Source organism: Haemaphysalis longicornis, unplaced genomic scaffold, assembly GCF_048455015.1.
Source record: "Haemaphysalis longicornis isolate Haplotype H1 unplaced genomic scaffold, Haemaphysalis longicornis Haplotype H1 scaffold_681, whole genome shotgun sequence".
In the NCBI taxonomy this organism is placed as follows: domain Eukaryota; kingdom Metazoa; phylum Arthropoda; class Arachnida; order Ixodida; family Ixodidae; genus Haemaphysalis; species Haemaphysalis longicornis.
In genome coordinates this window covers 72,066-95,583 of record NW_027526420.1, presented here as the reverse complement: position 1 = coordinate 95,583, position 23,518 = coordinate 72,066, and the positions used below count along the sequence as shown (strand labels likewise).

The following is a 23,518-nucleotide window of genomic DNA, read 5'->3' as shown; positions in this document are numbered from 1 at the left end:
ACCAAAGTTGCCTTCAACATCATGGCTTCACAAGCAAGGAGGGGCCGGCAGTGGAACCGTTTTTTTTTTTAATCGAGAAAACATATTTCGTAATACCTACCTGAACAGATGACGAAATTGCGGTTGTAAACGGCGCCACTGTGTTCATCTTTGTTTTTTGCTGTCTTTTTCATGAAAAGAGTGCTCCAGACATATATAAATCTGCTCATATACAGTTGAACCTCATTATAACTAACACTGATCTAGCGAATTATCGTCTATAGCGAACTAAATACAAACCTTGGTTGGCCATGCTTTGTTTCAGTGACACTTATTCTGTTTATAACGAAACCGAAACCGCGAGAGCCGCGCGCGATATTGGCTATAACGAAAAAATATTTGAGAAAGGCTGACAAGGTGCTTGCAAAACCTCCCGCCGTCCAAAACTGCGGAAGTAGAAAAGGCCCTTTCGTACGTGGTCACTGAGCGAAACTTCGTCCCGCTCAGTGCTGTGAAAAGCCACCTGACGTAGATAAACATCCAGCTTCAAAGAAAAAAGGATGCAGACCTGTTCTGTCAAATAGACGTTGATCTGTTGTAATTTCACATTTTCATTTTTTGGGGTCATTTAGTCTGAAATGCCACGAGGAGGCAGGGGTTAGGATTACCTCGTAAATAGTGAATTACAAGCCTAGCACGTAGCGTTTTCGTATCTAAGATTTTTTCACTAGCCGGATTGTGAGTTCGTTAGGCCTTTCTGTATACCCCTACTGTTACAACGAATGTCGGATTTTTCGAACGAATTTACGGCCTTCGACTGTACTTACTTATACGTGCGCAGACACGAGCCTGTCGGTGCAGCGCATCCCGGAGGCGTCGGGCTACCTGTACGCCTACCCTCCGGTGAACGCGCTGGACGGCTCCAAGACCAGCTGCTTTTACACCACCTACCAGCCGCCCCGCTGGTGGCGCGTGGACCTGGGCGCCGCCTACCACGTGCTCTCCGTGGCGCTCACGGTGCCTCACGTCAGTGAGTAGTGGGCCCACCCCCTCCCCGGTTACTGCTGCTGCGCATGTGCACTTTAAACATCGCTAATTTCTTTCTTTCAAATGTGCCTTCTCTGTGCCATCCGATGCCATCTGGATAACAGGCTCACTAATCTGTTCACATCCACGGCAGTGTCAAATGGAACAGTGTAAAAAGTTGAAAAATATATCCATATCATGATGATTTTTCAGGGGGCAGTTTGTCGAGTATATGTGTGTGCGTGTAAAACAGAAATGAGGGTAGGCAGTCAAGAAAGCCAAAGAAAGCGAAGAGGGGAATTTTTTAGGTCATTTGGTATTGGTGAAACAGGTACAGAATTTTTGAAAGAAAGAAAGTGGAGAAAAACATGCCCGCCGAGTGCGATCCAAACCCATGAATGCGCGTTCAAAAATATGTACCTGTTTCAACAATACCAAATGACCTACAACATGCTCTCCTTTTCTTTCTTTGGCAATTTCTTGACTGCCTACCTCAATTTATGTATATTAATTCAACAAGCCCCTCATTTCTCTTTCTGATTCACACACACACACACACACACACACACACACACACACACACACACACACACACACACACACACACACACACACACACACACACACACACACACACACACACACACACACACACACACACACACACACACACACACACACACACACACACACACACACACACACACACACACACACACACACTGTGAGCCCTTTCGACCACACTGCCAGTGTTTTCAACATTATACAAGAACTTCCTCATCATCTGTACATTGTCATCAGTGCTAGTTCTGATCACCCCCGTCATCATCACTCCCTGTACAAAATTATCAACACCATTTGTGTTGTTTTGTTGTCCCAACAGTTGCCCCAACCATTCCCTATCAATATTCTGAAACAAAATGCAAAACCAACTCGCAAAGAGCAAAGACAAGTGGAACGAGTAAAAATTTGCACACAATGAAACAAGAGCAAGAAGGTTTACTTCCATATCTGCAATGGAATCGGACTTGATTGTTTCACAACACGCACACAGACACACACAAATACAAAAGTAAAGTTGTTTTGTCAGGGGCAGCCACAGCTGATAAAAGCTAGAATTAAAACAGAATCTAATGCATAACCAGTCACATCAGAAAAGTGAGTCTTATAAAAGCTTACAAAGCTCTACATATACAAATATCAAAATACAAAAGTAACTGCAAATATCGCTTCAAATCTTCGTATAGCCAGTAACCAAACTTAATAATATACAGGATTGCTCGTTTTCGAGTTTTATATTTTTTTCAAAAACGAGGAGGGGGGGGGGGGGGGGGGGGGGGGCAAAAATAGGGTGCTATATTTGAACTGATATTCGGGGAGGGGAGAAATCGGATGTTGTTGTGAAACCATTCCGAAACTCGGGTTTTTTCGGGTTAAATCGATAAATGTACTAAGTTTTTTTTTATACACTCAGTTTATTTTAGGGGGTATCGCAAGCTTTTTCAGTCAAATGCATTAAAATTTGTGTTTATTTCAAGCTGGTAATCAGGGCGACTTCAGGGTTCTCTTGATAATGCTCACCGAAATTTGGCATTTCTTTGGAAATGAATAAATAATGACAGAAAATAGCATTGTTAACTTCTAGCAAATAAAGCATTTTATTCACAAAAAGCCAATTGTTCCCTCATTCTTGTTTACATTCATTATTGTGATCTGCTTGTGCAACTTGTCAATCTTCCTTCGAGGCCTGTCTGATCGCTGAACGTATCCCAACTGGGAGAAGGTTCTCTCGACCACACAGCTTCAATTAGCTAAGCACAACAATGTCAGGGTAGAATTTGCCAGCATGAGGTTGCGGGTGGTAGAGTCATTCCAATACTCAATGAGTTCGGAAGCTGTGTTTGTGGGACTTCCTTCCATCAAGTACTGGTTGAGAACGGCGGAACAACAGACCACAATTGTGCAGATCGCTCCTTTGGAAAGGTCCATTCGGGAAGAAATTGGGTTTAACCCAAATCTCCTGTAACATGTTCGGGGTCTAAGAATCGGGTGAAATCAGGTTTCACCCGAAAACGAACAACCCTAATTATATATGTGTGCGCCAGCGCATAATGCGGAGTGGTTCTCACAGCACTCATCCGCTTGCAGGCTCTCGACAGGACTGGAGGTGCGGGTTGTCAGCTACGAGGGCAATAAGGCTACCTTCAACAGGTGCGCTGCATTCAGCGGGAAGTTCTGTGAGTACCGCATTAAGCAAGTCCTCGCGGAATGCTATTTACAATGCTTTTTAGGGCATGTGGCCAATTGAAGTTCTGTATACCTTCTGTATATACACTTCTGAATACACATCTGTATACCTTCATTTTTAACTTCACTCTTTTTTTCTGCTATTTATACACTCAGGCTTGCTTGTCTGTGTTATTTCGAACTTTTATACTTTGGTATCTCGTTGCTTTATAGAACTATAGCATGTAGCTATCTGTTATATTGTTTGTGGGATTTGTAAGATTTGTGCTTCAATATCATGTTCTTTTATGTTACTGTGGCGTGCTGAAATTCATTAGTTGGCTCTATAATTTGTAAGAATTGTACGTCAGTACTGGTTTCTTTAGAGTACTATACAATGTAAACTTTGTAAGATTAGTACTTGGGTATCTTGTTCCTTTACAGCGCTACATCATGTAGCAATTTGGCTGACTTGTTTCTGTGCTGTGCGTGTTTATAAAGTTTCCCTACCACGGGTGAATAGTATCATGATTGACATTTCTTGAATTTTAATAACTTCGCATACCTGCTTGCCCATAGAAGCAGGCAGTAATTACTACATTTAAGTATAGATATACTAGTCGCCTACCACTTCCACTGCCTCGCCGCCTATCTCAACTGCTGTGCTCTCCCGAGGCTATTGAGCATTACATTGAGCATTACTTTGAGCACAACTCAGGCCAAGTAGTGACCCCGGATCCAAACCATGAGGCATACATAATTATAAGGATAAGAATGGGGTGGAGTGCATTCGGCAGGCGTTGCAGATAATGAATGGCAGCCTACCATTGTCCCTGAAGAAGAAAGTGTATCACAGCTGCATCTTACCGGTACTCACCTACGGGGCAGAAACTTGGAGGCTCACTAAGACGGTTGAACTTAAATTGAGGACGACTCAGCGAGCAATGGAACGGAAGATGACACGTGTAACATTAAGGGACAAGAAGAGAGCGGAGTGGGTCAGTGAAGAAACGCGTGTTAAGGACACATTAGTAGAAACTAAGTAGAAATGGGTGTGGGCACGGCATGTAATGTGAAGGCAAGATAACGGTGGTCATTAAGAACCGGGACACTGCTCTTAAAACAGCTCCTTTTTATTTTTAAGTAATCTCTGTGAAACTTGCCACTCTTGGTTCTTTTTTCCCACCGATTTCAAACATGCCATTATTTTTTGAGCCAGTCAATTAGTTCCCAACAAAATAGAGATAATTAGTCATTTTTGAAGGAGCAATGGACAAAACAGTGCTGGTCATAAAACTGTAATCTTTATATTTTCCAAATATATCAACCCTGGTGAATGCAATAACAGAATCGTTTTTTTGTTGTACTACTTGGAACTAATTTTACAGCTCATTAAACTTGGGTGGCCCCAGTGGCAAGGAACCATCTTTAATGCCCATTTCAAACACCAAAGGTAACAGAACGGATCCCTGGAGAACGCAAGCACCACCGGGGGCGGCAGAAAGTTAGATGGGCAGGTGGGGTCAAGAAGAATATATATGCGGGGATCAATCGGTCGCAGTTATCACAGGACGGGGATAAATGGAGATCCATGGGAGAGGCCTTTGCCCTGCAGCTTATTAGCCGTGCCTAATTTGTAGAGTGGGGATAGACATGCTGATGATGATTATTATTATTATTACACTTAACAAGTCGGAAGCTTATTTTAAAAAACAACATTGTTGTTTTTTTGCGCGCTAACATATGCAACTGTGTTTTCATTTTCCTTTTTCTAACAGCGACCCAGACTGTGGTGCTGATGTGTGATGAGGGCAAAGGCATTGTCGGCCAGTACATCGATATCATTGACAAGCGGAAGGACCCGGACCACTTCAGCCTCTGCGAAGTTGAAATCTACGTTCTCAGAGGTGAGAACAGTGAGACAACTTGTGAAAGCGTAAACCTCTTTTAGGCGGCGGGCATGCTGGAGGGGAAAAAAAAAATGGCCACATATCTTCTCACTTCGTCGCAAATGCCGTTGAAAGAGGGTAATTGTCTGCTTCCCCTGCCAAGTAAATGCCTCCCTCCCTTCCTCTCTCGTCTCGCTCCGCCCACGATAACCACTATGAAGGTTTGCTCAAGTCACTTCAAATTTACCCTGTTCTACTGCTCCACGCGCGTTCCAAGCGCCATGTACTAGAACCTTTCGTTACTGTTGTTGTTTGACTTCTTGGAATGCCGCCAGTGTCGCAAGCGACTGCTTTTTGTTTTTCTGGGTGCATTTTTTTACTTAATCAAGCAGTTATGTATTTTTAATTAAAGCAACACTGCAAATATCACCTATGTATTGATGTTTTGCCTCAAATACGCGTAATGTCTTCTTTTTGCTCAACAGGGTTCACAAGTATGAACAATGCCACCAGATTTAAGTTTAAAAATGCTCTGCTTATATATAAGCATTTCGTTCAACAACTCTTTTAACTTTGTCTGGGCGGCTGAATCGAGGGTCAAGGGATCAAGAATCAAGAATCAAGGGACAGACAGACAGGCAGACAAACAGCCAGACGAACCGAAATTTACATGTTTAAGCAGCCCAAGAAGGACTATTTTCTTTAAAAGCTGCCTAGCTTTGTGGAAGAGGCTTTTGTAAACAGCGCAACAGGAAGTGCCTTCAGCCTGACCATCATGGCCACTTCAGCCATTCAAACGTGGCTTCAGCCTGGCTGTAATGGCCACACTCTTCTCAATTTTGGTTTTCATGCAGTACCAATAACAGAATGATGTCGGTACAGAGATTGCTCAAATTGGGGGAGTGTTCATGATCACTTGCAGATGATGTACCACTGTTGCGCGTTCGAATGCAGAAAAGTACCAGTGCGGCGACCCCGAGAAGCCACCCAAGTCGTACACGGTGCCCCTGTCAGCTCAGGAGATGGAGTACCGGTGCGTCTCCGGTTACAAGCTATCGGGACCCAGTGTTCGGACTTGCTTGGAGACGGGGCAGTGGTCGGCAGCCGCACCGCGGTGCCTCGGTAAGTGGCGACCATAGGTCGGAGGCACCTGCATTATCGTAAACGCGCCAGGTTGCACTCAAGGACAGAGGGGCGGGAATGTTGGAATGACAGAAATACGGTATCCCAGCTTCCTGACATAGCTGTAATAGCCACAAGCCATGCCAATCCATCCAGTGATGTACCTGTCTTGAGTTCCATAAAGGGGTTATCTTACCTGCACGTGTCCTCGCATATATGGTGTGTATTTACGAGGTCAATCGACCCCTGGCGGAGAAGGGTGGTTTAGCTCTCATTGCTGTACCACTGCTAAATGTAGTTTGAACTGCGAAAGAATTTGCAAGAAAACATGATTTCGCAGTGAGTGAGAGGTGGGTTGTGAAGAAACTTTGGACGCTAGGAGTGGAGATGAGGAGAGAGGGTGGTGGGAGAAGAGGAGATAGAGAGAGAGACAAAATACTATCAGGTTACAGGCACAAGACACCACAAAGCCTTAAAGGGACACTGAAGTGAATTTGTCAAGCTCCCGTTTTTGCTTGCACTGTGTAGACCGGCTCAAATAAACATACTTTTCATTGAATATCCGGGCGGTAAGGCGGTATTTATTATATAAACCCTGAAAGAGGAAAAACGAGCTAGTGCTGCCAGGAGTGGGGAAATGCAAGGCATGTAAAGCATAGCCAGTTTACATTTTCATTTAGTTTTAGCATTTCAAGCAGCTTATATGACTATTTCTTGTATAGCGCTCGTGCAGTAGGCCTCCCCAAATTCCCACATTATCTCATGTCTACTGACTGCACTCCTTAGACAGAAAAGCGTTCGCAGATTTGTGGTCAGGCTGCTTACCGCTGTGATAGTTCACCCAGCCCAAAAAAGTGCTTATTAAACCTTGGTTTTACGCCGTATGATAAAAGTTGTTGTTGATTTTAATTCTTTAGTACCTATATTAACTTCGCTGACTGTTCTTCTGTATTCAATGGGCCTTAGGAAACGTCGCATGTGCGCTTGTGCAGCGTTTGTGTGGAGTGACCTGAACGAGCTAGATACAGTGCACAAACTAGCAAACTAAAGGCACATTCCTCCATTCACAAACATGTCATCGCTTCGTTTCAACTGAGCGAACGAATTGCGACGACCCGTCAGCGGCCGGCAGACTAAACACGAGGCCAACTGACTCTGCCGGAAGGTCGGCGAGCTGTGCAGTAGCGCAGTCAAGCCAAGTGACTTTTTTTTGACGTCATACAAAACGTCACAGAATTGATTTTTCTAGTCGCGTAAACACAGCAAGAGTGGTCAAAACATGGCCTACAGACTCCAGACTACTATTTGTGCTCATAATCCCGCAATGTTAACAAATCACTTCAGTGCCCCTTTAAAAGATGCCATCATGCAGTAAGAGCGAAGTGAGCTCATAAAGTTATTCCAGTAATTATTTAATATCTGCCGGAGGTGTGCAGATGTCAAAGGAGGCATACTGCGAGTAAACTTGTGTACTATCGAGTAAGGATAGTAAAAACTTAGTTAAATGAAATCAAATAGTAATTCGGAGTAGAGATTTATTTTCTTTAGTGTATATAGCTAGAGCATCTTAAACAAAGCTACAAGAGAGATAACTATATATGTACAGACTGATCACGTCTGAGTGTCCATGCGCCAGTAGTGCTTGATTAGAAAACGGCAGGGAAAATTACAGATGAACTAATTATAATAGCAAAGTTGTGGAGCAAAAACTTGGCACACATTGCTTGCGGCACTCTTCAAAGAAGAGTGCCGCAAGTTCCTTAACATGCTGTGAACCCAGAGAGTATGTATATACAATGAAACCTCGTTACAGAGAAGTTGAAAAGGAGCTGTAATTATCTCATTATATCCATTGTTTCGTTGTATCAATTATAAAAGTTTACGGAAATGTATGCTCGGTTGGGTGCCCAACTATAAGTATGCAAACAAGGAAACGGTTCCATGGCCCACTGTACCTTTATGCGACCATGCATGTGACGGAAACTGAATGGAAGACAAATATTTTGCTTGTTCAGTGCACATACTGCTTATTTTATTGTCCGCTAGACATAACTGGGAAAAAGTGTGTGATCCTCCTTTGTTTTGGATGTCGCAAGCGAAGGACTTCCTTTTCAATGGTGGCCACCTCACTGGTGCCCTTTTAACCGTCCGGAGAAATGCCGTAGAAGGTCAACCACATCGAGTGCCTGCGACTGTATTGGCACATTGAACGTGTGTGCGTGGGAGACCGCGGCGTCTTCGCCATCGCTTGTGTCGGTTTGTCCGGTGACATCCACAACAATAGCATCGTTAAGTCAGCTCCTCCATAGTGACCATGTAGGTCACATGGTGGCTTCTGCATTGCCGCCATGTGACCCACCCGCCCGCCCAGTCACCCCACCCCCCTGGATGAACGATGAGGATGGCTCGCTCATCCGTACGTGGCGTGGCTGTGCATGGCAAGAGGTCGACCCAGGACCTTGGTCGGGGTTTTGGGGAAAGGAGACTTATATAGTTCGTTATATCTATTGACAGGTCAGTTTTACTTCATTACAATGAGGTTACAAATGCATGGTTATCTTAGGAGATTCGAAGAGTAATTTCGTTGACTTTGGTATATCCATTATTTCATTATATCCTGTGATGTTACAATGAACTTTGAGTGTATCTGACTGGTCCCTCCAGTCATCGAGAAGACGCATGCCATGGCCAGTGGCTGGTGTGATCTTATAACTGTAAGCATTGCCAACAATAACTCTTCATTGCTCACTCATTCCTTTAAGTTCACATAAATTCACAGGAAAGTTCTTTTCGGCTTATAAATTTCACCCAAGTAGCGTTCCACTTCACCTAACACACACCTGCAGTGTTTGCGTGCACTTGTTCACACAGGGCTAACAAAGGATTGTCTAGCAGCTAGTTGGTGCAGTCCTCAATTCAAATTTTGAGTGCACTGCACACTCACATACAAGAATCGCAAAGCTGGCACGTGTAAAGCTTTTTTGCAGGGCTTCGGCCTAATGCAAACAAGCCAGCCCAAAGGGGCATGCTATGCGGTGAAGCTTCAAAGTTCGCATTGCGCTTAGTAGAGCCAACTTTGATTAAAGTAGTGTCCTCGCTGATGTACGCGTATAAGCCTTGCAGGAAAGCCAACTTTCTCTGACGAGGATAATGAATGACCACGGGTGAAGTGAGAGAAAAAAAACGCTTCCCTTGGCCGGAATCGAACCTGGGTCACTCGCGTTATGATGCCGGCGTCTGTCCTAGTGCTCCGTTTCGACATGCTCAAAGCAGAGTCCTTCAATGCTTTACTGGTCACGAAACTGCTCCGTAACTCAATGGGAGAGCTTCATATGCTGCGTTTGGCCGCCGCGCGGTGGCGCCACCCTCTCACTGAGGTCACTCCTCGGGCGGCGTTGCGCTGGCTCGAACGGCGGAGCCGCGGCGAGTTGTGTTTGTTTTGTGCGGGAAAAAAATGTAACGTGCATATCGCACTCTTGTGATGCGACTTAAGTAGTGCCACGACGATGCCGAACATGTGTTGCGTCCCGGGATGTCGTTCCTTGTACAACGATACCACAGAAAATGTTTCCTTGTTCTGTTGACCGAGCAACGGGCACCTACGTGAGAATTGGAGGCACGCCAATCCAAGGCAAGCAAAGGGAAATTTCAGTTTCGATTATAAGTGTGCGACAGTGTGTGGAAATGCACTGTATGTGAGAATGGAAAAAGCAATGTACCATTTTGAGAGCATCGTGGACCTAGACTTGTACAAGGGTAACTTAAAGCCGGATTTTGTCATATCAGTCAGGTTGTAGCGGTGCTCCATTACCTGTTTGCAAACTTGTATTACCTTGCGCTCAGGCTCACGTGTCAAAAACCTTTGGGACGTCCTTGTGCTTTTACTTTTCATATTTCCGCGAATCATCCCTTAGGGTTCGTCTTGTTTGTTTTGTAACCGCGCGTGTCCGATTCCGGTTTCTTATCTGGTGTTTCAACCGGAGCGCCCATTTGCTCTGTTTGTCGTACGTCCCGTCAGGCAATATTGTTTGATATGGAAAGGGTGCCACCTTGTCGCTAACTTGATTTTTTGTTTCTTCTACAATGTTCTCGATCCCATTTCCATGGATCTGAAATTAATAACGTTCCCAGCGTAATGCATGCATAGCAAACGCCGCGCAACTCACTTTATCGACGTTCATCTGTGCACGTCAGCCCTCATTCACACAGCCGTCACCTTCTCCGTCACGGCACCGTCACGTCAACAAAAAGCGACATTGTCGGAACGGAGAAGTGTTCAGACTGGATCCACACGGGAGCTTTCCGTCAGATCCGTCAGATTACAGGGTCGTCTGCCTAGTGATCAGTTTAGCCTATAGACTTGAGCGTTTTTAATCTAAAAAGTAAAGAAAATGGTTTGGGCTCACTTTTCGCGAAATTTAGTCGTAAAAATTTGTTTTCTGATTAGCTGGTTTAGCGCGGGGCATGGTCCCGTCACGTTGACGTGACGGAAATGTAGAGCTCGGCCTCTCGCCACCGTCCCACCGTTTTCGGCGAGAAATCGGTCGAAAAACGGCGCCCATGACGGAAGACGGTGACGGGACGGTGACGTGACGGGGTAAAAAACGGCTGTGGGAATGAGGGCTCACACTGCGGACTGCTTCTTCGACGTTTGTGTTTCATTCTAGTCTTTTGTAGTGCAGTAGATCGCTAGCTCGCTGCGTTCAGAAAAGCTTTGCTTCGTTCTTGGCTACGTGGAAATATTCTGTTTTCCCCGTGTGCTGCACATCGCAGAGCGAAAAAATAAATTTTTGTACGCTGGACCACGCTCTTTTGTCTCCCTTTGTAACATTGAAATTTTTTGTTGCGTGTGATAAAATCAGTTTTATTGTTCTTTTTTCGCTTCCTGTTTTTTCAAGTATTGCAAAGCGTGGATGCAGAAAGACACATGGTGCAACATATATCTCTTCGTGTTTTGATCCTTCGCGTTTCTGCAGCGTTTTTAGATGTTCTCAAGTATGTAACAACTCATCGAAACGACAGTACTATTGGTATATCTCTTTTAGCGTTCTGTGCATTCCAGATCAATCAACGGATTCATTAAGCGTAGTCTGAACGACGCGTACTTGGTTTCTTTCAGTTTTTTTATTGTATTATCGATAGGCCCGCAGCATTCCGTGACTATACACAGCTACCGTATATGTGGTAATTGCACCTTTGCTTTACGAAAAGAAGCAATATAGATTTAAAAATCCGTAAACACGACGGCGCAGCGCTTGTGCCAGAGCACACAGAAGCCGTTGCCGTTCGCGGCCGAAATCAACGGTAATTTACTTCGAAAAATAAAACCCCATTGAAGGAAGGTGATATACACAATGACTGGACTATTCAGCACTAACTACTACGGAAAAAAACACGCTTAATCAGCGCGCAGACACCAAAAGCAGCAAGCGTCTGCACGCCAAGAGCTGGCCAAAACGCCGCACGCGCGGCGGCTGGATGACCTTTGTGCGGCGGTGGCGCCTGCAGCGGCGCGCGCGGTCCCTATATGAAACGAGCGCCGAAGTTTCGTGACCAGTAAAACATTGAAAGACTCTGCTCAAAGTGAACGCCGGGCAGCCAGTACGAATTCGTGCTGTGCACCCCAAACCGAAACGTTAGGCCTACAGAGTGCACCCGAGAGTTGGTGCGGGTATTCTAGAAAAGGGGTGGGTACATCCAGCGTAGCACATACTCGCAGTGTGGGATTTGGGCAACCTTAGAATCCAAGAGAAAGCTCTGCATTCAACCATCGTCACCATTAGGCAGAGAGAGGGGTGCAAGATTTTTGCTGAATTTCTTGTAAATTTTGAATATTCGAAAACTTTGATCGAATACATCCAAACGGCACAATTAACCACGTTGAGAATTGAATCCAGTAACAAACACCATTTGAGAAGCATTTGAAGTTCTGAATAAATCGCACAGCTGTAGCTAATAATGCCAAAAGAGCTAGGCTTTGCAAATTAGTTAGCTGAACTCTGGATCCTTTGTGCAGAGGCGGCGTGTCCATCGCTCGGCCCGCTGGACAACGGCAAGGTGGCCGTGCGGGGCACCAGCAACGGGCGCACGGTGCAGGGGAGCCAGCTGATCTACACCTGCGACCCCGGCTACACCCTCGAGGGAAACGACACCCGCACCTGCCTCGAGGACGCCCGCTGGGGAGGGCAGCAGCCACACTGCCAAGGTCTGTGCAACAATCGACCTTGATGCTGTATCTGCAATCAGAGAGAGCAGTGAGGTGTTGCACCCATGTAATACCAAGGTCAATGTTTGTTGGAACGACCTTCCCAAGAGAAAATGGCAGCTGGTCCCATCTGGTTTATGCTTAAACTCCCAGCTGGGCCCTGCTGGTCCCAGCTTGGATCAGCTAGTTCCAGCTGGGAATTTAACCATAAACCAGATGGGACCAGCTGCCATTTTCTCTTGGGTTGACTCTTTGTAATTAGAGCAAGATGTTTATAAACGCTAGCTGAAGGGCGTTGCGGTTAAATCGATTTTCTTAAATCGATGTGATGGCTGCCTCACGCATTACTCAGCATCACTTTGTCATATAAATGTTCTGTATTTCACTTCGAAACTTCATTCCTAACTGATTAGCTCAAGTAACATTTAACTATATACAGTGTAACTGTTGCATTATAAGTACGCAGACATGAAGATAGTATAGTATACAGCAGCACACTGGGATAACTGATGCCTAACATTGTAGGTGGCCTTGTAGAATGTGCAAATTATAGGACGTCAAGCAAGTGCTCCCATCCATGAGTTTCATTGTCGAATGCTCCTTTCACAAGCAAGCATTTTCATAAGAGATGCTTAAACTCGGGGGAAGGGAGACAATTCACAGTAGTGGTATTTTTCCTTGTCCTCTTTTTTTCCTTTAAGGATGCAGCGAGTTAGAAGACGGAAAATGTACTCACTTAAATTCAGGAGTCATTTCAATGCAGTTCTAGGGTTGTGCAATAATTCACGCGAGTGTTTTATGTAGAATGTGCCAGAAATTATGAAAGGTAATGCACTTTATCACGTGCAATTCCTTCCTAACCTTTTTAATAAGAATGGTCTTCATAAGAATCCCTGAAATGACCGAGTATACACGTTTCACTGAACATAAAATCAAGTCAAGTTGACTGTGCTGATATACTCTACGGAGCGGCCACTACAAAGGCTGCTTTGTGTTTAGGTCACTAGGAACAACAGAGATTATCTTGAACATAATAACTTAACAGTGTGACAGATAGTCGTCCTCTACACTTCGGCGTTTTTCAAAGTGAGACAGCAAGAGGCAAAAATGAAAAGGACAGACACAGTAATGACACAATGAGTGCCTCATCTCTCGCAAAAGTTCGTCTTTTAATTTTCCTTCTTTCGTTGGGAAGAAACGCTATTCACAGAGTAGGAAAAACAACTGAAAAGCATCGTTCCAAATTTAATTCCCTTGTGAAAGACTTAGGTTATGCTTGCCACTGGGCCACGCTTGCACGACAAGATGTTGTAAGGGGCACTGGGCAACAAAAACGCGTCACAATTAAGAATGTTGTGAAAAACAAAACAGAAAAGAAGAAGTTAATTAGACAGCCTCTGCGTATATGTTCTGTATCGTGGAAGACATTGGCAAAGTCTATTCAAAAGTAAATGGAACCGAATCTTACATTCAAGTGCAATCTTTCTTCAGCAAAGTTCATCCAGCCTGCCTCCATCATGGACCCACACATACACACACTCACACACAAAAAACAGTGATGCAAACAGAGGAAACGCATTCGATATAAAAATTACAGGCGGAATTCATCTTCTACGATTGTCTTTAAATGTAAACCATTCTTTATTTGGGAAAATTATTAACTACTTCCACTACCTCACTGGCATCCACAGATGAGGATCTCCGAATTTCTGTTACAGGAAAGAAATGCTGTGGTGTGAGTATGAGTAAGTGTCTATGCATGTGTGTAGCACTTGTTACACAGACAGCAGCTCTTATAGCAAATTCGAGTACACTTTCAATCGATAGGATACTGAACAGACAGGTGTCTCAAACTGGATGTAGCCAAAGAATGTTTTGCATTAAAATGTTTGCGTCGACATGAAGCATTTTATGAACGGACCAGTTACAATAATTCGGGGGGCAAGGAGTGGGCTGCTGGCAGCACAAGAGTAGGTAGTCCGCGATTAATGGGAGAGGCCTTCGTCCTGCATTGGGCTTAGAGGAGGAGGAGGAGGAAAGGATGATGGTGATGATACAAAAGGGAAAATGTGTGCTTGTGCTGTCCGTGCCTCGAGCTATGTTTGTTTTTTTACAGCACTTGTTTTCTGTGCGATGATGATACAAACGACAAGACATAGCTCCTACCAAACGACAAGACATAAAATGTGCGAGAAACAAGCTCTTGATACCCTCGATACTTGAAGGAATGTGTCTTTTCTGTGCGCCTTGCAGCCGTGACCTGCGAGATGCCAGGGTTCGAAGTGGACGGTGGGACCTACACGCTGCTCAACGTGTCCACCAACTACGGGGACCTGGCCGAGCTCAACTGTCACCTGGGCTACGAACGGCAGGGCGGCCCCACCACCATAGTGTGCCAGGAGGACGGCACCTGGAGCAGCCCTCAGGCCTCGTGCATTCTCCGTACGTGCGCACTGTGTTTATCGACAGAGGTGCAAAACACGTCATGGAGTAGAGTTCATACAAAAAATTTGTTACCATCTTTTTACCCGCAAGAAACTTTCAGTTGCTACTTCCTAGATAAATACTAGTGCTGTTATCACATGACATGAGATATACTGTTTCTGGGGCGGTATTCTCGAGTTTTGTCCCTTTTGCGTCCCTTTCAAAATTGTCCCTTTTGGCGAGCCCTGATTGGCTAAAAGCAAACAACCGGAAGTGACGTAACGCAAGCTCAACAAACCTACTGCCAATGGTTACTGCTTAACCGGAAGTACGTCACGATGAAAGGGACGCAAAAGGGACGTTTTCAAAAGGGACAGTTACGAGAATACCGCCCCTGGTCAGTTGTAATTTTACCTGAAGCATATCATAAATGTAAACAGTCTCGTGTATACACCTGTACTGCCTCTGTCTCCGTCCTTTAAACTGTTTTCAATAATAAAAACTATTTTCCCACGCTAACTGCGACAACATCGACTAAATACGGTTAAGAATTCACTGCTGGCATCTGCTTTCACCCTCATTTAGCTGAACTGGTTTGACCAATTTTCTAAGCACTGTTTTACTTTACTTCCTATTGTAATGCCCCTTAATCTTTCGCAACAACACAGAGAGTTTGGCGCGTTGTTAGGTGTTCGTTTTGAATTTTCTTTTTGTTGTTAAAAGCCCTGATAGAACCCATGGTACAAGAAATCTATTGCAACAAAGTGGAGAGCTGGGCAGGTTGGTAGCTGCCCATTTTTAAGTCTGTTGAAGCCTATGATACTTTGTGCAAGGGGTGAGCCGACATTCTTTGTCACTTTGCATTTAATTAACCATTATTTAGTTTTAAAAAAATATTGTTAAATAAATGCCGTACATGTAGAGAAAGAGAGAGAGGACAATTTTTAATGAAACTGGCGATATCAGCTCAGGTAAGCCGCCCGGCTTGCTACGCCACATGAATGCGATGACCATGATGATTATAATGATGAAGAGGAACACATATGATTTTAAAATACATACTAAAGAAGACGCCAACCACAAGAGAAAATAAAGAAATGACGTTTCGGCCCCCCGAACGGAAAGGAAAAGTGTCCACTAATGCCCTCGTGGAACATGCACAATCGTCAAACCATGAGATACGACTGGGGCAAGGCTTGTGTTGTCGCCACCGAGAACGACTTCGCCTCTAGGCTGTATCTTGAATCTATAATGATACAGACAAACAAAAACACTCTGAACCGCTCTGACGACAATTTTCCCCCTGCCTACGTAAGGTGTTTACGTCACGTGCTTCGGCCTACTTAAACTCTTAGCTTTCTGTCGCTGCTTTAGCGTGAACAAGGCTGCCTTTCGGGGGACCGAAACCTCATTGTTTTATTTTCTCTTGTGGTCGACGTCGTCTTTATTACATATTTTAATGTAATTCTTGACCAGACGGGCGTCCGTCAAAGCCTCGATTTCACGTATGATTTTAATTAACTATTTACAAAGTCTGATCAAGATTGTGTCTTTTAGGTATGTCAATAAGGCTTTTGATGTACATGTACTGACAATGTGTAAATGATGTGCTCAAGTACAGGTATAACAGGCTCTTCTAAAAATTAACATATATTATGGGTGCACAATGCATGCTCTATACCCAGTTAAGGCATTACCAAAAAGCTAAGGAATTTAATGTTGGGGGTCATGTACACCACTGTCACAAATGCGGACAGGACTTGTACCATTTTAATTGCAGAGTTACAAGTGATAAAATTACGTGCCTCTTATGCATGGGTGGTCGCTGCACATTACTGGCTTGTATGTAAGAGAGTTAACTACGTTGGCGCCTACAGGTACAGAGATCAATCATACTATAGACCAAAATAGTGACCGATTTACATGAATAGTGGAAAACACGTTCCCAAGCGTTTACTGTTGTTCTCTGCAATTTGTTGAACACACATTTGTTCCCTTTGTTCCGTTCTCCCAGGAGAAATGAAGCAGAAGCTGAAGAAGCAGCTGCCAGGGGCAGTCAGTGACACAAACTCAACACTAACCGGTGAGTGTGGTGTTTAAAGACGTGTCCAAGTGCTTTTTAGTGCTTTTGTGAGGCACCCCCTACTCCTACTTTTACATGCAGAGGCTTACGTAAGGGGACTGTGAAATTACAGTGCAATAACCATGTTACGTAGTCTTTGTCAAAATTTTCAACGTGTCCAATACCTGTATGCGAGTCCCATGTGCCAACTTGAAAGTCAAGTGCAGGCATTGAGCGAGGTTGCTGAGCACCACCACAGGTGTGTAAATACATGAGCAAAATGTGGCCAAAGTGCTGCGTATGCATAAACGTGTCATCACTGAAATAAATTATAGCATCGTCTGCAGCATTTGGAATGCATTCAGCTTTTGTTGCGGAAAAAAGAATGCTACGATAAACAGTCAATGTGAAAAATGTTCGGCTGAAGCTGCCTACAATAGGTGAATGGGGGAAATATACTTAGCTCTGAAAGAAAAAAATGTGTCTTGTTGGCGAGATACAAAATCTGCCTCTGTAAAATCAATACGTGTACAATAGACATTACTATTCAAACTATACCGTGCACATGCACATACAGGCTATCAGACTTTTTATTTTCTTTTTCTTTTTTTTTCCAGGAATGGTGACAGCCATCATCGCCATTGTGTTCCTGTTCATACTTTCCATGTGCATCCTGCTGATACTCAAAAAGTAAGCACACTGATAGGACCGATATACTACACTAGGGGCATGGTGAATGTAGTGTCACGGTAAAGCTACACCAAACTCTTGTTAAGACAAACTCGAAGGGACCATGCAAGTGTGTTCGTCTGATCATAGATTCGTCTTAAGTGGACATTTTTTGCATCGTATATGTTACAAGAGAGCAAAAGTGTTGCTTGTTTCGACCATGAAATTCGTCTTAACCGAGTTTGTCTTAACAAGAAACTACTACAGTAGAGCCTTGTTATAACCAACACTGATATAGCAAATTATCAGCTATAGCAAACTAAACAGGAACTTTGGTTGGTCACAAGAGGCCCCTTTATTCGTGGACACTGTGGAAAACATCATCCTGCTCAGTGCTTTGAATAGCCACCAGACAAAAATCGCATCCTTCCTTGAACAAAAATAGGAACACGGGCCAGTTTTGTCAAATGAACTTTGTTCTTTTGTAATTTCCCGTTTCATGTTCTGGTTCGTTGAGCCTGAAATGCCACTAGGAGAAAGATAAGGGTTACCTTGTTTATAGTAGGTTTAAAGATTAAAATCATGCGTTTTTGTATCAAGGGTTGTTGCGGGGACCAGATTACCAGTTGGTTTGAACCAATTTTTCGCTCTACTGTTGCAATGAATATCAAATATAACGAACTAAATTACTGTCCCGATACTACTTCGTTAAAACAAGGTTCGACTGTACAATTCCGGAATATGACACTGATTGAGTCGTTGGACATCGCTTGAGGGTGAATGCCACAGTCAGGGCATAAAAAAACAAAAAGAAGCATCCGGCATTGCTACATTGAGGAGATTGAATAAGTGGTGTAGAACAGTTTAGAATGTGACTAAGTGGTATAGAACAACAGTGTGTAGAACAACAGTGTAGAATGTGACTATACCATTCCAGTTTCTTCTAGTATAAAGTTTGTAGCTGTAGAGGCTGGAACGTGCATAAGACAACCAGCTCAATGTTTGCCTGGAATTTGCGTAATGCTGATCAATGCCAGCACAGGAGGTCTGGAGTACGTGAAGCATTTTGCTCCTCTAGATTACCGCAGGGTGAGGGGAATCAATCCAGTTCAAAGGCTGAAGCAGTTAGCTTCGACATCGATTCTAATATCTGTACTTAAATTTTTCTGCCTGCGAGGGGCAATAATAGCTCACTCCCTTACTCAAACGTATTCAGCACCCGCATGTCCAGTATTCTTTGCAGTATTTTGTTCGTGCCACTTATGGCGAAAAAATTGCACACACGAAATAAATTTAAGCAACCTAAATTAACCAAGCTTATTTATGCCTTCGAATGTTTTTACCCAGCAAATAAACGTGCATTTCTTGTTGTCGCGCTTTCTGAGCCCGCAAAAACCTTTCTGGATCCAGGAGAAACTACTTCTCAAGGGCCAAGGGGGGCCAGCCCGCCAAGGTTCCCGCCACGGGTCTGACCGCCAACAACGGGAGCGCCAACATCTCGTACACGGACAGCAGCGGGACCATCTACCAGAACGAGGACTTCTACATGGAGATACCGCTCAAGTCCGCCGCCGCGCAGCAAAACGGCGGATCGACAACCGCCACGCACAACAACAACCACCTGACCAATGCCGGTGGACACAACCACCACAACCACCAACGGCCGAGCAACCACCTCAGGACAGAGAATGACCGTCGCAAGAGCCTGACGCCCAGCCGCAAGAGCTCCTTATCTTCGAAAGAGAACATCTACGAAGAGATCGCCCTGGCGTCCAAGGGTCGGAGGCTGTCCTTTGGGGGCGTCACCGCCATCACAGCGGGACCGACTCCGAGCGCCAACGTCACTGTCGTTCACTCGGAGCTGCCCGCGACAGGCGACGACGACGACGATTACGACGGACGAGGCGACGACGAGCGGGAGCCCTCCCCAGCGCTGTACGCCAAGGTCGACTTTGATCAGAAGCGAAAATCGCGGCTGATCAAGGAGCAGAGGTGAGTTTGTGAATGATTATTTCTTCCCGAATCGCATGAAGTACTGACTACAGTACCTTGCAGTACTATACACCTCGTAGACAGGGAGTATGCACACTATACATATGGACACTGTATAGGACTACACTATATGTACAACATATGCTATAGATCATATAGTATATAACACTATATAATACTATACAGTACCTATTTATCTTACTATAATGTATGTATAGTACAGGGAATATATGTATAGTGCGTATACTCCCTGTTGATGTGACGTATAGTAACCCGTCTAGAAAATCGGGAAGTATAGGTTACTACAATGCCTTTTAGTGCTTTCAGAAGTTCTCTCAGATGGTCTTGTAGAAGTTAGCTTGTGTTAAAGTTTTCGCAATAGTTTTAGTATAAAGCTATGAACAGGTAAGCCAGGCCGCCATTACATGTAGTTTTGCAGTTGTACATGTAGTTGTAGCTACGGCATGTAGTTTCGCCAGGGGAAAACAACATGTGGCACTAGGGGTAGCAACAATGCAGCAGTATCGCAAAGGACTACCGCGCCTGCCATTCGGGGTGAATCTCCTCAGTGGCCCGGCTTTCTATTAGGAATTTCCTAGGCCAATAATGCATATGCTAACAGGTTCTAGAGTATTTCCTACAAGCGAAATTCATGTAACTGCCGTATAGAGCCATCATAATAACAAATCACCGAAACTTTTACTCATTGCTGCATGTGCAGCTTTGCTCAGGAGTGCAAGCATTTTCAGTGCAAGCCAGTGTCAACTTGCCGGATGGATGAACGTTAAACTAACCATGCATTCGCTTTCATTACTTTCCCTTGCCACCACACCAGGATTTCCTAGGTAATCACAAAGTTGCTTTCAAAAAAGACATCCACGTGGCACTCGTGTCTAATCTCCAATTCCCCTTCGCAACTTTTTTTTTCCCTCGCAAGTGAGGAGCCATCGAACAAATCCGCGCCAGCAAGCGGCGTGAAACTACGTGACCTTCCGCCGATACCTCCTCCCGACGAAGACGAAGACCAGCCCCCGCCATCGGTGGCCATGTCACTAGTCGGCGCAGTGGCACCACTCGCGTCACTCGCACCCCACGTGGTGGAAGGGGACAACGTCTTTGTGGGGCACCCACTGGGTGCGCTGGTGATCGGTGCCACCACGGAAACTGGCATGGTGGACAACGAACTCTACGCCACCTCTGGGCACAGCTAGTGACACCGTGGTGACCCCTCGCGTGGTGTAATTAGTTTCCGGTGTCCAGTGAGTGTTGCCTCTAAAGGGGACGATTCCGACATACACGAATGTCAAGAGTGACGTAGACAGGAGCTGCGGTGGAATACGACCGACAGGAGTGCCGAGAAGAGTGAGGTGGACCGTTTCAAGGGGCCCTGAAACAAAATACAACTTTGTCCAATTTGAACAAAATAGCTCCATCCCAGCCACGAGGGATGTTTTTTTAAACGAAAGAACGCAAGAAATATTGAAACAATTTCGAATTTTGTGCTGCAGTGATGTGTATTATGGGCACGAGAGATGTAACATGGGCCACCACAAAAATATAGTTCTCAATGTGTTAACTGCACGTTACCATTCAAGTGACGCTATTGAACGTAACTAGAGGCCCGACTGGGTAATTGCTTAGGTTAACAGCTGCCAATCGCTCGAACAAGATTCTTTGACGTCGTAGTGAAATCACTAGAAAGTGGCTTGGAAGTTGCCACCGCTTCATGTTTTGCTTAATATCTCCATTATTTCCTTGAAGTTTGTGATAAAATTTGGTATCATCGTTACCGGCACAAACAAGTCTTCGTGGCCCCCTTCAAGCCACATTGATAAGGGGATTGCGATTCTTTCACCATTCCTTTTCACTACCGATGGGCAGTGCGCCACACTGTCGAGAGCTGTTGTCAAGAGAACGACGAAGGCGTGCTTGAAAAAAGGTGTAGCAGACCCAAGAGGCGAGGTGAATTCCAGGCACTGACACTCGAATCGGCACTCCTGTCTGTTTCATTCCAAGACCTAACCGAACTGAACTGGCAGGCGTTGTCAGGTTGCTACTCGACAAACATACCAAAACAGTTGGAACCTCATATCGAGCCTGCCAGCTTCAAAGGTGTCATGGGAATGGCGCTACCTAACTGCCATTCAGACAGCTGTACTCAAGAACCACGGGATACGACAGTGGCATTCGCTTGAGGTCACGTTTCCCTGGTGTAAGGGGCGTGACATTGGCTGGTGTTTGAGTGGCCAAAAGTGAAGCGGCGCCGAGTGTTCACTGAGCTGGTGAGTGTTGCAGTGATGGAACAGCGCATCTATGCTCGCAACACCTCGAAGAGTTCAGCGATGTGGTGTCGAGACGGCACCCAATGGTGCGTGGTGTTTCGTGCAGTGTTCCTTACGGTATGTGAATCCCATATCATTTGCGAACCCGCTGAAATCAAGCAGTAGGTGCATTGGTTTGTGTAAAAAAAAAATGGGCTGTTTCGAAACCCTGCTTTACTTACGAAAACCTGAAACCAAGCTGAGGAAATCGCAACTGTTCCGACAGGCTACTTGGACCAAGCTGTGTTTTAATGCGGGATGCTGTTTAAAAGTTGCTAGTCTCGTTCTGTTTTTTATTTCTTCCAGCTTATGGTACGTCTTGATCAGCGTTTTACAGCGCTGTTTTCGGAGCTCGGTATCGTTGCTTTTTAAATGAGGCGCTACGTTTTGATGTGCCACGGCGATGTTGTAAATTGTTTCGCAAAGTGATTCCGGTGAACCTAGTCCTGTGAATGTGAATAATGTTCACCACTGCCAGTGTTGAGAACGAAGAGCGGTGCGCGTGAACCCTTGTCAGAATTACCAAATAAATGTCGTAGAGAACTTGACGGATAGCATTTTACGCGAGAGTAATAACAGCCATGTTATCGCACCTTGACCTGTACATAAGTGAATTTCAGAAATCCCTCGCAAAGTTTGTATTTATTTGTACAGCTGTTGTATGTATGCCTCTGAGTGTAGGGCACGTTGTACAATATACAGAGTCTGAAATAAATATGTTTGCCTGAAAGCAATGTTCTGCCTTTTCTGTTACTCGGAGGCCAAGGGAGAAAACTCTTGAGAAGAATGGAACAGGGGTGAAATTTCAGGCAGATGTTTAGTTCACTGAGTCGCGCAGATAACGTACTATGCAACGCCTTATCTGCAATCTCCAGCCCATAATCTGAGCTAGTGGAGTCACTGGGAGCATCAACATAGCAAGCAGTAGAGAGTGAAATGCATACAAGTACTTAAAGACAACCAGGTCTCTATGGCACTGAGAAGAATCTTCTGCGTTTGTTGTGCTCTCGTAGTGGCACTGGTTGCAACCCTGCATTGCGTGTATAGGTGTGTTCAAAGAGGCGCCATGAGGAACAACTCACAAACTGGAGGTAAGGATTTAGGTCTCGCCAGGAAGATACTGCCCCGCCCTGCATTTACATTTTACCTACAGCTCTGATGCTTAACCCCAGGCGTGTAAAATTGAACCGTGCATACCGCATTTTCGCGCATATAACCCGCCCCTGCAAATAATCCGCACCCCCACTTTCAGCCCGCCGGAAAAGAAAAAAATATCCTCGCGTATTGCTCGCACATTTGATACAGGAAAGGCTGCACCAAAGCTACTGCTCAAGCAACACATCACATACTATGCAGACAGAAAAAGCGTACATTCAGCAAGTAGAATACACTGACTGCAAGGTGAAAGTCGCAACTCACTAATAAAATTCAGTTAGGGTGCACTCGTCCGTTTTTTCTTCCTTGTCCTTGTATGCTTTGCACAATCGCTACCATGGAAGGCTTAGTCAGCGTTACTGTGCAGGAGCTTCACAACACAACATGCATTGCCGTGAAGCTGTCCTAAAGAAAAACCCCGCATACTGGCCACACTCCTACTTTGCCA

General features: G+C 44.9%; 1 protein-coding gene across 1 annotated transcript; it reads left to right on the top strand.

Annotated features, from left to right (window-relative positions):
* Nucleotides 1-820: 820 nt before the first annotated feature.
* On the top strand, nt 821-22,638 carry LOC144144284 (complement component receptor 1-like protein; the record flags this gene model as incomplete). Its single annotated transcript, XM_077675648.1, is given in 10 exon segments — nt 821-1,013; nt 3,154-3,242; nt 5,010-5,138; nt 6,075-6,242; nt 12,259-12,447; nt 14,701-14,889; nt 16,886-16,954; nt 17,551-17,623; nt 19,013-19,594; nt 20,532-22,638. Coding segments are annotated over 10 exon segments (1,955 nt in total), but the record flags the coding sequence as incomplete, so codon positions are not given.
* Nucleotides 22,639-23,518: the final 880 nt, after the last annotated feature.